Below are 15,972 nucleotides of genomic sequence, written 5' to 3' on the forward strand. Positions count from 1 at the left end.
ACACTCGGCAGAAAATTGCTCAAGTGAGAGCTGGAGATCACGACCAGATGAAGCCAACAGGACCACGTCATCTGCAAAAAGCAGGGACCCAGTCATGAGGTCACCAAGCCGGATCCCCTCAACACATCGGCTGCGCCTAGAAATTCTGTCCATATAAGTTATGAACAGAATCGGTGATAAAGGGCAGCCTTGGCAGAGTCCAACCCTCACCGGAAATGAATCTGACTTACTACCGGCAATTTGGACCAGTTGTACAGGGACCGGACAGCTCACACAAGGGGGTCCGGTACCCCATACTCCCGGAGTACCCCCCACAGGAGCCCCCAAGGACACGGTCGAACGCCTTCTCCAGGTCCACAAAGCACATGTAGACTGGTTGGGCAAACTCCCATGCCCCCTCCAGGACCCCAAAGAGGGTATAGAGCTGATCCACTGTTCCGCGACCAGGACGAAACCACACTGCTCCTCCTCAATCCGAGATTCGACTATCCAGTGGACCCTCCTCTCCAGGACCCCTGAATAGACCTTACCAGGGAGGCTGAGGAGTGTGATTCCCCTGTAATTGGAACACACCCTCCGGTCCCCCTTCTTAAAAAGGGGGACTACCACCCCAGTCTGCCAATCCAGCGGTACTGCCCCCGTTGTCCACGTGATGCTGCAGAGGCGTGTCAGCCAGGACAGCCCCACAGCATCCAGAGCCTTAAGGAACTCTGGGCGGATCTCGTCCACCCCCGGGGCCTTGCCGCCAAGGAGCTTTTTGACCACCTCAGCGACTTCAGCCCCAGAGATAGGAGAGTCCACCCCTGGATGCCCCAGCTCTGCTTCCTCATTGGAAGACATGTTGGTAGGATTGAGGAGGTCTTCGAAGTATTCCTTCCACTGACCCACAATGTCCCGAGTTGAGGTCAGCAACTCCCCACCTCCACTGTACACAGTGTTGATGGAGCACTGCTTCCCCCTCCTGAGCCGCCGGATGGTGGACAAGAATCGCCTCGAAGTCGTCCGGAAGTCTTTCTCCATGGCCTCGCCGAGCTCCTCCCATGTCCGAGTATTTGCCTTGGCAACAGCCGAAGCCGCATGCCACTTAGCCTTACTCATCAGCTGCCTCTGGAGTCCCACAGGCCAAAAAAGGCCCTGTAGGACTCCTTCAGCTTGACGGCATCCCTCACTGCTGGTGTCCACCAACGAGTCCTGGGATTACCGCCACGACAGGCACCAATGACCTTACGGCGGCAGCTCCGGCTGGCTGCCTCAGCAATAGAGGCACGGAACGCATCCCATTCAGACTCAATGTCCCCCACCTCACTTGGGACATGTTTGAAGCTCTGCTGAAGGTGGGAGTTGAAGCTCGCTCTGATGGGGGACTCAGCCAGACGTTCCCAGCAGACCCTCACAACACATTTGGGCCTGCCAGATCTGACCGGCTTCCTCCCCCACCATCTGAGCCAACTCACCACCAGGTGGTGATCAGTTGACAGCTCCGCCCCTTTCTTCACCTGAGTGTCCAAGGCATGTGGCCGCAGGTCCGACGATACGACTACAAAATCGATCATCGAACTGCGGCCCAGGGAATCCTGATGCCAGGTGTACATATGGACACTCTTATGTTGGAACATGGTGTTTCTTATGGACAATCCATGATAAGCACAGAAGTCCAATAACAAAACACCATTTTGGTTCGAGGGCGGGGGGACCATGCCTCCCAATCACTCCCCTCCAGGTCTCACTGTCATTGCCCACGTGAGCATTGAAGTCCCCCAGCAGAACTATGGAGTCCCCAGAAGGAGCACCCTCCAGCACTCCCACCAAGGACTCCAGAAAGAGTGGGTACTCCGAACTGCTGTTCAGCGCATAAGCACAGACAACAGTCAGGACCTGTCCCCCCACCCGGAGGGGGAGGGAAACTACCCTTTCATCCACTGGGGTAAACCCAAACGTGCAGGCATTAAGCTGGGGACTGACGAGAATGCCCACACCTGCTCGGCGCCTCTCACCATGAGCAACTCCAGAGTGGAAATCCAGCCCCTCTCGAGGGTACTGGTTCCAGAGCCCAAGCCATGCGTCGAGGTGAGTCCAACTATATCTAGCCGGAACCGCTCAACCTCGCGCACAAGCTCAGGCTCCTTCCCCACCAGAGAGGTGACATTCCACGTCCCTAGAGCCAGCTTCTGCAGCTGGGGATCGGACCGCCAGGGTCCCCGCCCCTTGCTGCCGCCCAGCTCACACTGCACCTGACCCCTACGGCTCCTCCCGCAGATGGTGAGCCCATGGGAGGTGGGACCCATGTAAACCTTTCGGGCTGAGCCCGACCGGGGCCCATGGGCGAAGGCCTGGCCACCAGATGCTCGCCCTCGTACCCCACCTCCAGGCCTGGCTCCAGAGGGGGGTCCCGGTAACCCGCGTCCGGGCAAGGGAACATTTATGCCCAGGTTTGTCGTCGTCATAGGGGTCGATGAGCCGTGCTTGGTCTGGTCCCTCCCCTAGACACCTGTTTGCCATGGGTGACCCTACCAGGGGCATAAAGCCCCCGACAACATAGCTGCTAGGATATTCGGGACGCACAAACCCCTCCACCACGATAAGGTGACGGCTCAGGGAGGGGTCCTGCCAGACCTGCTCAATTCAATTCAATTCAATTCAATTCAGTTCAATTCAATTCAATTCAATCCAATTCAATTCAATTCAATTCAATTCAATTCAATTCAATTCAATTCAATTCAATTCAACAACTTTATTTGTATAGCGCCACTTCACAACAATGTTGTCACAGGGCACTTTACATACACGAATCAACATACACATCATTTCGAGCCAATTCATACATATCCTATAATAGAAACCAACTGATTGCATCGAGTCATGACTTCGATCCAATCCCCAATCCTGAGCATACACGCAGCAACAGTGGGAAGGAAAAAACTCCCCTTTAACAGGAAGAAAACCTCCGGCAGAACCCGGCTCAGGGAGGGCAGCTATCTGCTTCAACTGGTTGGGATGGAGACAACAGGAAAGACAGATCAACATGTACAACTGCACTTATTCAGGAAGACCTGCGGAAAAAAGGAGAAATAAGTTAGAGACGGCAATATTGTTATTTATTTATACATTAATATATTAGTGCAATAGAGCAAGATACATCTCAGTGCATCAGGTAACATCCCCATTCTACATAAGTACCGTAATGGTTGGCTAGACTACCCAACTATAAGAGCAAAGTGCATAACCTGGACAGTTGGGTCCTGTACATGCAGACTCCAACTCAGGAGATGCTCATATCCTAACTATAAGAATCATGAAAAAGGAAGGTTTTCAGCTCGATCTTAAAGGTGTGGAGGGAGTCTGCCTCCTGAACCCATGGTGGGAGCTGGTTCCATAAGAGAGGGGCCTGATAGCTAAAGGCCCTTCCTCCCATAGTACTCTTTGAGACTCTGGGAACCACCAGTAAACCAGCAGTCTGAGAGTGCAGTGCTCTATTTGGAATATATGTAACTATAAGATCTTTTATGTACAATGGAGTTTGGTCATGGAGAGCTTTATATGTGAGGAGAAGAATTTTAAACTTTATCCTTGATTTAACAGGGAGCCAGTGTACTAGTCCTCATCAGAACCCTCGCTGCAGCATTTTGGATCAGTTAAGAAATTACTTAAATTGAACCTGTCTTGGAAAGCAGGCTGTGGCATCTAGAAAAGCAATACTTTGTGCTGTGATCCAAAGAAATTCAAGAACAAGTGAGAAACAAAGTGTCTGAAATCTATCCGTCTGGAAAGAGTTACAAAGCCATTTCTAAGGCTTTAGGACTCCAGTCAACTACAAATGGAGAAAACTGGGAACAGTGGCGATGGTTCCTAGGAATGGTCAGCCTTCAGAACAACATGTAAAGAACTGCAAGCCTCACTTGTCTCAGTTAAGGTCAGTATTCAATAATACGAAACTGACTGGGCAAAAGTGGCATCCATGGGAGCATTCCAAGGCAAAAACCACTACTGACCAAAAAGAACACAAAGGCTAATCTCACATTTGCAAAGAAACATACTGATGATCCCCAAGACTTTTGTAAAAAATGTTCTTTGGACTGATGAGACAGAAGTTGAACTTCTCGGAAGGTGTCGTAAAAATAAAACAACATTTGATATAAAAAAGAGCATCAAACCAACAGTCAAACATGGCGGTGGTAGTGTGATGGTCTGGGGTTACTTTGCTGCTACAGGACCTGGACGACTTGCTGTGATTGATGGAACCATGAATATCGCTGTCTACCAGACAATCTTAAGGGACAATGTTCAGCCATCAGTTTATCAAGCTAAAGCACTCTTGGTTTATGCAACAGAATAAAAACAGAAACATGGTGAACTGAAGGAAGGCATGACAAGAAAATTGCAAATAGACACAGATTTTTTTGAGTATTTTTTAGATAAATAAAAAAATACAAAAAAATTGGGATAGGGAAAAATAGGCATAGATTGCGTTGCCATTGTTTAAGGCAATCATTGTTCAGAAATGAAAGCGCACTTAGTGTCAAATATGGCTTTGATAAGAATTCCTCTTATCTTTCTTTTTAAATTCAGATCTATTTTAGTCGAAATCGTATTGACAGCCCAAGGAAAATAAACTGCAATTTCAAGTCATACTCTAACATCAGCGATCTCTTTTAAATGTCATTCTTGTTGGATATTTTTGCATATCAGATACACATTATCATCCTCGGAGTCTTCACCGGCATATAAATAATTCATTTTAGAAAAAGGATTTGCCTCGTGCCTCTGCGGTGTGTGAGTGTGTGCACCAGGTGCCATTTGGTCAGGCAGATGCGTCTCCAATTATCCAGGGCGCACATTCCTGGGTCTCTTTGCATTTTTTTTGCTTCTATATTGATGCTGTTTTGTTTTTTTTTTCTTTTTTAATAACTTATCGAAGATGACTGTTGTGTGAGTGCGCGCAAGTTTGTGCAAAGAAAAATAAACAAGGCACGAAGAGAATCCAGTCAAGCCTCCTAATATTTAGGGGACTGTGGATTTGCCTGTCTGTGATTGGGACAAGTTGGTTACTATGCTTCTGACTGTGACTGTCGCTTCTTAAGGCGCTATCTAGGTCATTTACTTCAATGGAAATGCCGCTCTCTAGCCTGGTCCTCCGCAGTCTCCCACCAGATCTACATCTGCCTGCTGAGTGGGTTGCTCGCATGTTGTTAAACGGCCCCAACTGCTGAAAGACTTGCCTCTCTTTTCAAAAGTCTCTCTCACACTTGCTGGATATTAATGCATCACAACTGGCAAGTTTGAGGCTTAAGACGATGGCGCAACCTCAGTTCAGCACGCTGGATAGCGCTCGAGGAAGTTGGAGAGGACGGAGGAGCGCGGACGCACGAGGAATTAACTGAATTAAATGTGTGGATCTGCTGGAGACATGAACGACGGGTGATCATGGTTGATTTAGGGAGCTTCTTTGCAACAACAGGCGCAGGTAACCCGAGAGAGGATATACTGGCGTGAGAGACATGGACTTTGCTGAAATTATCTTCGCTTTGTACATCGTCGTGGTTGCAGTTGTCTCTTTGTTGTCAAACTTGTTGGTGCTGCTATGTTTCGTCCACAGCACCGAGATACGCCGACAGGTGCCCGGTGTTTTCACCATGAACTTGTCCTTCTGCAATATACTCATCACCGTTTTGAACATGCCGGCCACTTTGGTTGGGATTATCAGGAACCAGCAGCCTTTTGGAGACTGTATTTGCCACATGGTGAGCTTTCTGGAGACTTTTCTGACTGCGAACACCATGCTGAGCATGGCAGCCCTCAGCATAGACAGGTGGATAGCGGTGGTCTTCCCACTCAGTTACGCCACTAAGATGCGTTACAAGGACGCACTGATCATGGTGGGCTACACCTGGCTGCACTCCTTCACATTCTCCCTGACGGCGCTACTGTTCTCCTGGGTGGATTACAGCGACGTCTACGCGTCCTGTACCTTGCAGTCGAGCGACGAAGGCAGCGACAGGATTAAGTTTACAGTCTTCACCATCGTTTTCCACGCCACAAGCTTCATGCTCTCCTTGCTCATTTTATGTTTCACCTACTTGAAAGTGTTAAAGGTCGCCAGGTTTCACTGCAAGAGGATCGACATAATCACCATGCAGACTCTTTTCTTGTTGGTCGACATTCATCCAAGGTATATCCCAGCATGCATCCTCCCCATGTGAGAATGTAGTCTCCCTAATTGTGTTTGTATAATATCTAGTTTTAGTGCTTAGCAAAATGCATTTTGCTCTTCGCAGTGTGAAACAAAGATGCTTAGCTGAGCAGAAGAGGAGAAAGCAGAGAGCCACGAAGAAGATCAGCATCTTCATCGGATCATTTATCATCTGCTTTGCTCCTTATGTAATTACAAGGTAAGTCAACCTGATAGTAACTCCTAAATAATTTAATTAACTGCAAAACTCCTGTGCAACAGCTTAAAACATTAATGACTCCACTTATGTAATACAGCTTGAACAATTCCCCTTGTTTAGTCTGCCCTAATAAATGAATAAATGCCCTCATCCCTACATTCAGACTCAGTAGCTTTGTCATCCTTATGCAGAGTCTCGTGCAGTACACATCTGCCACAACAGTGGATGAAATGCAAGTGAACAATCACATTGTGGTTTGTTGTTCCCCCACTTACAACACACTTCTCATGGTGTCTGAACCATAAGATTAGTCATCCTTGCACAGTATAGCCTGCCATTTTCGTAACAAATACACACAACACAAAACAGTACAGACAACTAAACATGGTTCAAAGGCAAGCCGGGAAATGCTCCAGCAGTCCACAAATTCACTGTCAGCCAGGTGTGGTGGTGATGATCCATCAACTTTACATTTGTGGCACGTGTGCCTATGTGAGCGAGGAGGGAGATCACGTTAATGAGGAAACGTGTCCTGCTTGTTGGAGTAAACACCTGACCCATTGAAAGCTTTACCAGAACATCTAATTTAGATCAGGCCTGCGAATGTTGACTGTTGTGCTTTTAAATTGCAATATTCTTCTTCACCTAAGTGGTGACCTGTTACCCCCCACCCCCTATTTCATTTTTGCCCTGTAGCATCATCTCTAATCTTAGTAAAATGATTTGAGCTGAGTTGCATGGCACAAGTTCTTTAATGGCTAAACAAATCTTAATTCTCCCTTTGATAAAAAAAACAAAAAACAACAACAAAAAAACAAAAAAAACAAGCACATTTGTTAATGTGCCACAAAAAGACCCCATATAAAAAAAAATTGCTTTTCTTACAATTTCTTCATGAAACAGGCTTTAAAGGGTTGAAGACAAAAGAGTAACTGTATATTTCCTTAAAATGTTAAAATACTGTAACTACCTAAATAATGTCCAAATAACAACAACGTAAACAAGGAGTTTGCTTTTGTGCTTTGATTTAATTAGGATGTTCCCGTTACCAAATTTCTTTTAATATCACTTTCTTATTGCACATTTCAATACTGTATTTTAAAGCATCCATGCAAATCAGATGAATGATAAAAACTAAGGAAGGAGAAAAATTTGAGAGCACTAAAATTGTGAAAAGACTGTAAGTTAATAATCAAGAACACACCTGAATTTCTATATTCTTTGCCTATGCCTCCTCAGGTTGGCCGAGCTACTCCCATATGTGGACATCAACCGCCACTGGGGAATCATCAGTAAGTGCCTGACATACAGCAAGGCTGCGTCTGACCCCTTTGCCTACTCCCTCCTACGTCAGCAGTACAAGAAAGTACTGGTTACTGTTGTCAACAGGCTGCTCCGCCGTGACCTGTACCCTTCATCTGGCCATAACAGCTCCTTAGACACCGAGAACGACTACTGCCTCCAGAGGATCAGCTAATGGCAAATGCACGGACATGACAGATACACACCCAAGTGCAGGCCAAAAATAAAGGCTGGCTTTTGAAAGAAAGGTGGACTGAGGCGTTAGAATAAGGAGAGATGACAAGATATTGTTAGGGAGAGAAAAGAGAGTGGAGACAGGGGACAGATTGTGGGTGTAGGGCAAAGAATGTGCAAAAATAAGGATAGTAGTGGGTGGAAGAGAATGAAAAGGCAGCAATGAGGGGGAGGACGAACGGGAAAAAAAAATGATGAAGCGGGGATAGGTGAGGGGGGAGATGGACACGGATTGATAGGATAGTATTGGTAAAAAAAGAGATCTGTGATTCATCACACCTGACCACACAGATGCAAACTCGGATCAAACCACTAACTGGAGACAGGTTTTTTCCACCACCTTGAGGAACCTATGAAATGTGGCCTCCAGTCCTCAGCTGCTTATATTTGTATTTATTATGGCAAGTCTACATGTTGTCTGCCAGCCACATAACAGAGAGAGAAGCTGGCGGTGGACAGTCAGCAGAGAGAGGGTTTACTGTTCCTCCTTGGATGGTTTTCAACATGTGGAGACTCAACTGCTGCACATCATAGCCATGTTCCGTATTGACCGTGTTAGACCACTTTGCAGTGTCTCGTCAGTCACTGAATATTGATGCACTTTGTCCAAATTTCTCAGAGCTTCTGTAGTTACAGGAGTGTGACGCAGTTAACATTTGTAGGATAAGTCTGGTGATAATTTGCTTTTTTTTTTTTTTTTTGCTGTCGCAACAAAATCCATGAATAGATGAATAGATACGGTATTATTCCATCTCTTAGTACTTTACATCTTCCACAGTATCTTTTTGTTTTTATTAGAGTGACAGAAGACTGAATGGGAGCAAGAGGAAAAAAATAAACCACAAAGAGCTCATTTATAGGAGAAAATGTTGAATAAAAAGAAAAACACACAGAGGGGACTTTTTTTTTTAAATTTATAATTTGTAAGATTGATATTAGTGCACGCCATTATGTCTTAATACTCAGTAATTAGTGCCTAAACTTGTCAAAACAGTAAAAACTACAACAGCATCTCAGAAAATACAGAGGCTATATAAAACTCTTCAAATATAAAGACTAAATTTGCATCCAAGAACATAGATAGAAGTCTGTGCACGCGTTCTTATCAGCAATTTCACAAACCCACGAATACAAATGCTTTTTTTTTGTATTAATTTCAGTCATTGTGAACGTAGATAAGACAGATTTTATGATTTTTCACTTTAATTGATTTTTTTTATTTTGGCAAAAATGATTACATACTCTTACTTAGCTTATCATTTACATAAAAATGAGTCTCATGATGGAGGCTCCTCAGTGAAACAGAGAAAAAGAAATCTGCTCTCTTATTAACGGAACAAAAATGTCCAAATGCAAAATAAATACATAAATGAAACAGTAGCAAAAACAAAAAATGGTGAATTAAGAGAAAATGACCTCTAATAGATAAAGAAGAAAATGGATGTATTAAGTACTGAGAGGTGAAAGAAGTGCATCATTTCATGCAAACGCAGTGTCAAAGATACGGTGAAGTCAGTTAGTTTCACAACTAAAAAAAAAAAAAAGAAAGATAGTCAACTAGCACCTGGTGCCAGTAAATTGAATGCTCAACCTCTTCTTAATGACTCATTAGCAAGGTCTTGCAACAACATTATAGCAACCACTCTTACATGCAACCGTAACACACAGCTACCGCCATTTGTAGCATAATTAAAGAGGAGTATTTTACATAAGAGGGAATAATTCTCTCTCTCTTATTTAAACCTGTTTCCATTTCACCAGATCAGGAATGGATTTCTCCATCTAAGGTCCGTATTGTGGAGATTGTGAGGTTTGCATATTTTTACAGCATATTATCAGTTTTTCACTTTGCGAAAGGTTTTTTGCAAGCATGATTCTTGTCTGTGCATATCTTTTATACATCTGGTCGTTTTAAACATGTCATTACATGTACACTTCATCCTCTGCACCTAATATGTTCAATTCTGTTTTAGAACAATCAGCAGGTGACATGGCTACGCCCACCTTATATACAGTGTATGTATGAGGCACACATGTGCCTGTATGAATATTCAGCATTATGCTGATAAAGTTACACTACTATTATAGCTGAGCTTGATAGATTATAGAATAAACATCACTTGACCCTGTCTGGGACATATTTGACTCTTGAAATGATCTAAACAGCCCTCCCTGAGCAGAAAGGTCACCTAATGTAGTATATCATTGAATAATCAGCAGATAATAATAACTTTTGTTGTATTTCCACATCAGAGTTGACATGTTGAAGTGTTGCTGATTTGAAGCAGAGAATTCTTCACACGGAGGTATGGAGGGAAGGCTGTAGAGTACTAATGTGCAGCAAGTTTGATCTTTCATGGATTCATGAAACAAGTTTCAGACCAATAACAAAACAACATGTTTCTTTTTTCTAACTTATATTTAGGTAATTCCACAGAGTACTAAAACATTTGTCATCACCTGGTTTGATTAAGCCAGTTTGTTTCCTTGGTAAGGATGGGAAATCAAAACATTTGGGTTAGGGTTAAAAACTTCTAAAATACAATATTTTCACGACATGACCAATATAAACACCATTTTTTAAAATCAGCATACAGTTATTCTTTTGTCTTTAACCCTTTAAAGCCTGATAATTGTAAGAAAAGTCATTTCTATAATATGGGATTTTATTTGGCACATTGACAAAATGTTCCAAAAAATGTAACAATTTTTGGGAGGATATTTATAATTTATTACTATGCATTATGTTTAAATTATCATAGTATAATCTTTTGCTTCCTGGTATATTTTAGGGTGCAGAAGATCACTATCACATTGTGCTCTACAGGATTTTGAACAAAGTTTTATCCAAAACGTGATGTAAAATGTCTCAGAGACTCTATGTATTTTATATGATACACTTGACTTTATAGGGTTAAAGGCATTTTCTTTAAATGAAATTACAGGTTGTGTCAGTTTCCATGAAGAAATTCACCCATAGGGACATACTGGGGTGGAGGGCAGTCTGCCCTTTTCCCTTTACTGTCCAGTTACATTTCACTAGAAATATTTGTTTTTTTGTGGTTAAAAGATGGGATTTTTGTTGACTTAGAAGCTATATATACTGTCAGCATTCTTCATTTCCCATGTTAGCGTTAGCCAATATTTCTACATCATTTAATATTACGTTTAACAATCTTAGTAGAATCCCTCTTGTAGGAAATATAACATTGGATAACAGTGAGAAGGTCTCTGGACATCAGGAACACAAAAGGTCATGCAATCTGCTTCACTTTCTTACTTTTGATGTCAAAAGCCAGCGTGCCCAGCATCTTGGCTGCAACAAGTTTAACTTAAATCAATTTTCACAGCAGAAAAAAAGTTTTGTCTGGAAATAAGCCTTCAGGAACTGTCTGGACTGTTTTGACTTAGTTTTTTTTTCTTTCACAGTGCACTTATTTAAAATAGTTGAGAGTATAATCTTTTCCATCTTATCCAGATAAATGGATTAAGTTGAATATTTGCTCGTGTTGAGCCAGTTTATTGCAGCTTGTCATCTTTTCATGGGTTTTGCTGACAGAAAGAAACCATTTTGCACCACCAGGCTCACCCTTCAAAGCGCGAGTTTGTAACTGAATGTACTAGATAGCCCACTTTGAACTGACATTCATTTGCACAACTGCGCTTCGTTTTGCCAGTTGGCTTGATAAAATGTTTCTATGAATATTTACACAATGTTATTCTATATTTGACACTGTACAACAATGAATTTTTTTGTCTAGATTAATGGGGAGCAATGTGATGTAGCATAGCAATGGTCTCAAAGTGCTTTACAACACACGGTTTAGTGTTTGTGCCAGATTTGAACATGTGACTTTTTCAGCTGTTTCAACCTTTAACTAAATCAGCTGATTTATTATATAAAAAAATCTGTTTATTCGGATGTGTTTTACCCACTTGTATTTTCCCTCCTGTGAAGCACTTGCTGTTCTTTGGCAGCGTGATTAGCTATTTGTGGAATACGTGCAATACAAACCGTCAGATATAAAGCTATTAAAAGTATTAATGGTTTCACAGTAATGTTTTTGTTCTGGCTAATGTTCCTCCATTTTCATCATGCCTCATACCAGGATTCAATTTGTAAGTTTGTAAATTAAATTTTTCCAGTAGAGGTCAAACTCTTGGACACTGAAAGACAAATGAAAAGAGTTTTACTGAGACAATTTGAAATATATCAACTTTGCGGGCAGTTTTTAGCAATTAGATTTGACAGCTAAAGCTGAGTAGAACTGGACTGGGTGGCCTCACCACCATCTTTAGGCCTGCTTCTGTGTTCCCATCATTGCCCTAATTACGTTGTGAAAGACATTAAAAAATGACTCCGATGTCACAAGAGCAACCTCAGAAGCAGCGGCTTTATTGCCAACTTTAAAGAAACTGGCCAAAGATCATTTCCGTCAATTCGTCTTTTTCCCCAGCTAACAAATGACTTTGGTTTAAGTTCATGCATAAAAGCCACATCAACACAAATTATTTGTAACGGTCAACATACTGTATGTCAGATTTTGTGCTGCTTACCTAATTTCCAGAGCCCAATCATATATGCAGCTCAGGGTTGTACTGACGCAGGGCCAGAATATTTTAACACGTCATAATTAACCCCAATCTTCAGAAGCTGAAAGGGGAGGAACTGGAAACTAAAACCTCTCAAAAACAAATGTATGCACAACAAAATATGTGTTGCAGTTTCACAAGTTATGGAATGAAGAAGCTCAATCAAACGTCTCTTTTCTATGTATAAGTTTACATAATTTATGTCATTGCTGTAGTTCAGCATGAATGTGGGATATAGAAGAGCGTTACATAAAATGCTGGTGCTGCTTCTAAGGTTAAAGTCTCAACCTGCTTCCACACTTCAGTCCATAATGAAAAGCAGATTGTTATTATTGAACAGAATATGATAAAAAAAAAAATTAAAGAGATAAATAACTAAATGAATAAAAAGTTTGATAGAAGAATGAAAAATGACGGCTTTGACATTCAGGTGAATATTAAGTAAGTTCAGCAATGTTACAGACTTATGTCATTGATATTTAAGATGAGGTTTGTTGCAACTAATCAGCTGATGGGTGAATAATGGTGGTAGGCAACTCCTAAGGAGTTTGTAGTTTTCCTGGATTAAGCAGTCTTTGGACACCTCAGTCTGGAGAAACAGGGATTCATTTTGAGGGGGAGCGAAACCAAATAAAAAATTTTGAGTTTTCTTCTAAATGGTGCAACATTTGTAAGGAAAATTTATTAATATGGTGAGCAGCAGAGTATGTGCACTTATGAAAAACTTGCCAGATCTTCTCTGTCAGTGTCATACTGCATGCAGAACTGGAGTTACAGCTTTCTGTGAAGGCACAGCGATGGTATGAGGTGGAAAAACAGGCTTGTCTTTGGAGGCAATGCAGGGATAGTGAGATGAAATTTGACAAGTTTTTTTTTATGTGTGCAGAACTCACATACTCAGTTCTCCTGCTCATCACACAAATGCATTAATCTGACAAATGCAGCACCATTTACATAAACAAACAGGCTTTTCAGAAGTTTGATTGCTACTAAGCCATCTTAACAAAGAAATAATAGACCAAACACTATTTTTCTTGTTTTTATGCTAAGTTTAGAATTTCATACCATGTTGCTTTTAATCACAATGTTAAATGTTTGGTCTTCATAAACCAAACCAGTGAGAGTTAACCCATACTATTCTGACACAGAGGTTCTGTGGTTCAGAAGATTGAGAAATAATTAACTTTAACTATCTCCTGCAAGAGTGACAAGATGTAAAAACAAACCTCAATGCATTTATTGCAACATCATGAAACGTTTAAAGTTTGAGTCTTTTTCTAATGACAGAAATAAACAAGCAATAATGAGCAATTTTAATTTTTTCTTGTCCCTTTTTGCTCTCCATCCAAATTCCTCCCTGACTCTTTAAAACTGAGAGAACTGTGACAGCGGCTGCTGCAGGCCAGAAAGTGACACTCAGAAAAACTTTTCCCAACCCTACATAAAACAGAACATCTGTGTTGAGTAAATTAATAATTACACTTTTACTAAATATGTAGATTTTTTTTTCCAGATTTCACAGATGACCATATGATTTAGAGTGAGACATTTAAGTCAAAGCCACTAATTCCAACATGCTACTCTGTGTGTTTCTTGTAATAAGGTTAAATTATAGAAGGCTTCTCGTTGTTATGTGCATTTGCTGTGAAAACAACACAATTAAAGAACAGCTTCTCATCAAAGTGTTTCTGACTAAAGGGTTTTCATCTGATATATAATTTAACAGAGAAGTTTGTATATAGAATATACCATCCATTCAGCTGCTTTAAATGCTTTTGCCTATTAGGACTGGTCATCAAAGCGGCAATTTTCAGAGTAATACCATTAAATGTGGTTGACTTTCAAGGAACTACGTGTAAAGGTTGGACATAAATCCTTATCTTGGGGTTAATTTTGAAATTCATTCCATAATTTTATGACAGAATAGGAAAGATTTTCCACCAGTGATCTCACAGGATTTTCAGAACAATAAAACATTGTTCCATCCTATGATTCATTGTTTTCACAGGTCATGAAAAGTGCCTTTGCCTTTCTTCTGTGACTGTTTCAATGTGCCTGTTTGATGGATATTTTTGTGTTTCTGCATCTGCACGGACTGAATTATGTTAACAACCCACAGCTTTTCTTCAAATACAAGAACACGCAACTAATGTTTGTCCGTCAGAAGTGTACATGGAGAGGTCTAAACAATGTCAAACAAACACCCAGCACTTCTTCCCTCAGCATCAGCTTGCATAGACATGAGATCACAAACACTTTGCATGTACATGCATGCTTTCCACAGAGGATCATCTCTCCCACTACGTCTTATTTCCATTAGGCTTCTGGGTCATATGATATTTTGCATAATACATGACCATGTTAAGGATCTAATCAATATTCTCGATTAAACCAAAGGATGCAGCAGTTTCTTTTTATCATTTTTTAAAAGTTTAGCTCCTCGCTGACCTCAGTCTGCTAGCCCTCCCCCCACCCTTCTCTTCTCCTTGCTTGCCTGATAAATAATCAAGCTTCCAATATGCTAATTCAAATCTGTTTGGTTGGAAGAGAAGACCTTATAATTAGTGGAAAGAGTAAAACATGTTCGCTTGAAAACCCATGTCAAAATATTCAGTGTGTGATCACATGGGATTTTCCAGCACACCAACGAATCTCATGTCTGCAAAACTTAAGTGGGTGTAAATCAAGACTGCTGGCAACTACATTATCTAGCTCCTTAGGCAAATTAAGTCTTCTTCTCAGGAAGCCAACAGTTTTTCACTCTCTCATGACTCTCTTGGTATTTATTTTGAAAATTGTTTCATTAATAAGAGTTTGAAGGCTAAAAGGTTCAGTTTATCTGATTGCCAGGTCTGCTTTGAGACCAGGTCTAAAGCAGAGAAAAGCAGTAGCTAAATCAAAAATCCCCACAGTCCAAAACAAAATCTAATTCGTGGGTTTTACTAAAAGAAAAAAGAAAAAAAAAAGCAAACTCACTGCAATAAATAATAAAGTTTTAGAAGCTTCAGTGATTTGAGCAATGACCAGAAAAAAACAAAACAAAAAAACAACCAAAACAAAACAAAAAGTGAAAAGTGTAGGCATGAAATTTGTCCTGTAGTAACCCAAGACCAGTCACAAGAAACCACCAAAAGTGATTAAAAAATTATGACATTTTCATCATCAATCTTTATTTGTCCAATATATATATATATATATATATATATATATATATATATATATATATATATATATATATATATATATATATATATATATATATACGTATGTATATTTATATGCTTTTGCTAGTCACAATGTAACAGCAACAAATAAATGTAGTAGCCTACTTTCCTCTAGACGTTCTGTATGTGTGGTAAATACTTTGCCTTTAAATTAGGATCAGGCAATAATGTGCAGCAGTCTTCATATAAATAGCTTCAAATTAAATGGCCATATTAGTAAAAATCTGCGTTCC

The 15,972-nt window shown here is 41.2% G+C and overlaps 1 protein-coding gene across 1 annotated transcript; it reads left to right on the plus strand.

Annotated features, from left to right (window-relative positions):
- Positions 1–5,495: 5,495 nt before the first annotated feature.
- On the plus strand, positions 5,496–7,863 carry gpr78b (G protein-coupled receptor 78b; the record flags this gene model as incomplete). The annotated part of the gene is made up of 3 exons (XM_079258229.1): positions 5,496–6,166; positions 6,273–6,386; positions 7,626–7,863. 3 exons carry the CDS (start codon positions 5,496–5,498, stop codon positions 7,861–7,863), a joined length of 1,023 nt encoding a protein of 340 aa, XP_079114355.1.
- Between the last annotated feature and the right edge of the window lie 8,109 nt (positions 7,864–15,972).

This window comes from Telmatherina bonti (assembly GCF_933228915.1).
Source record: "Telmatherina bonti genome assembly, chromosome: 18".
Classification (NCBI taxonomy): domain Eukaryota; kingdom Metazoa; phylum Chordata; class Actinopteri; order Atheriniformes; family Telmatherinidae; genus Telmatherina; species Telmatherina bonti.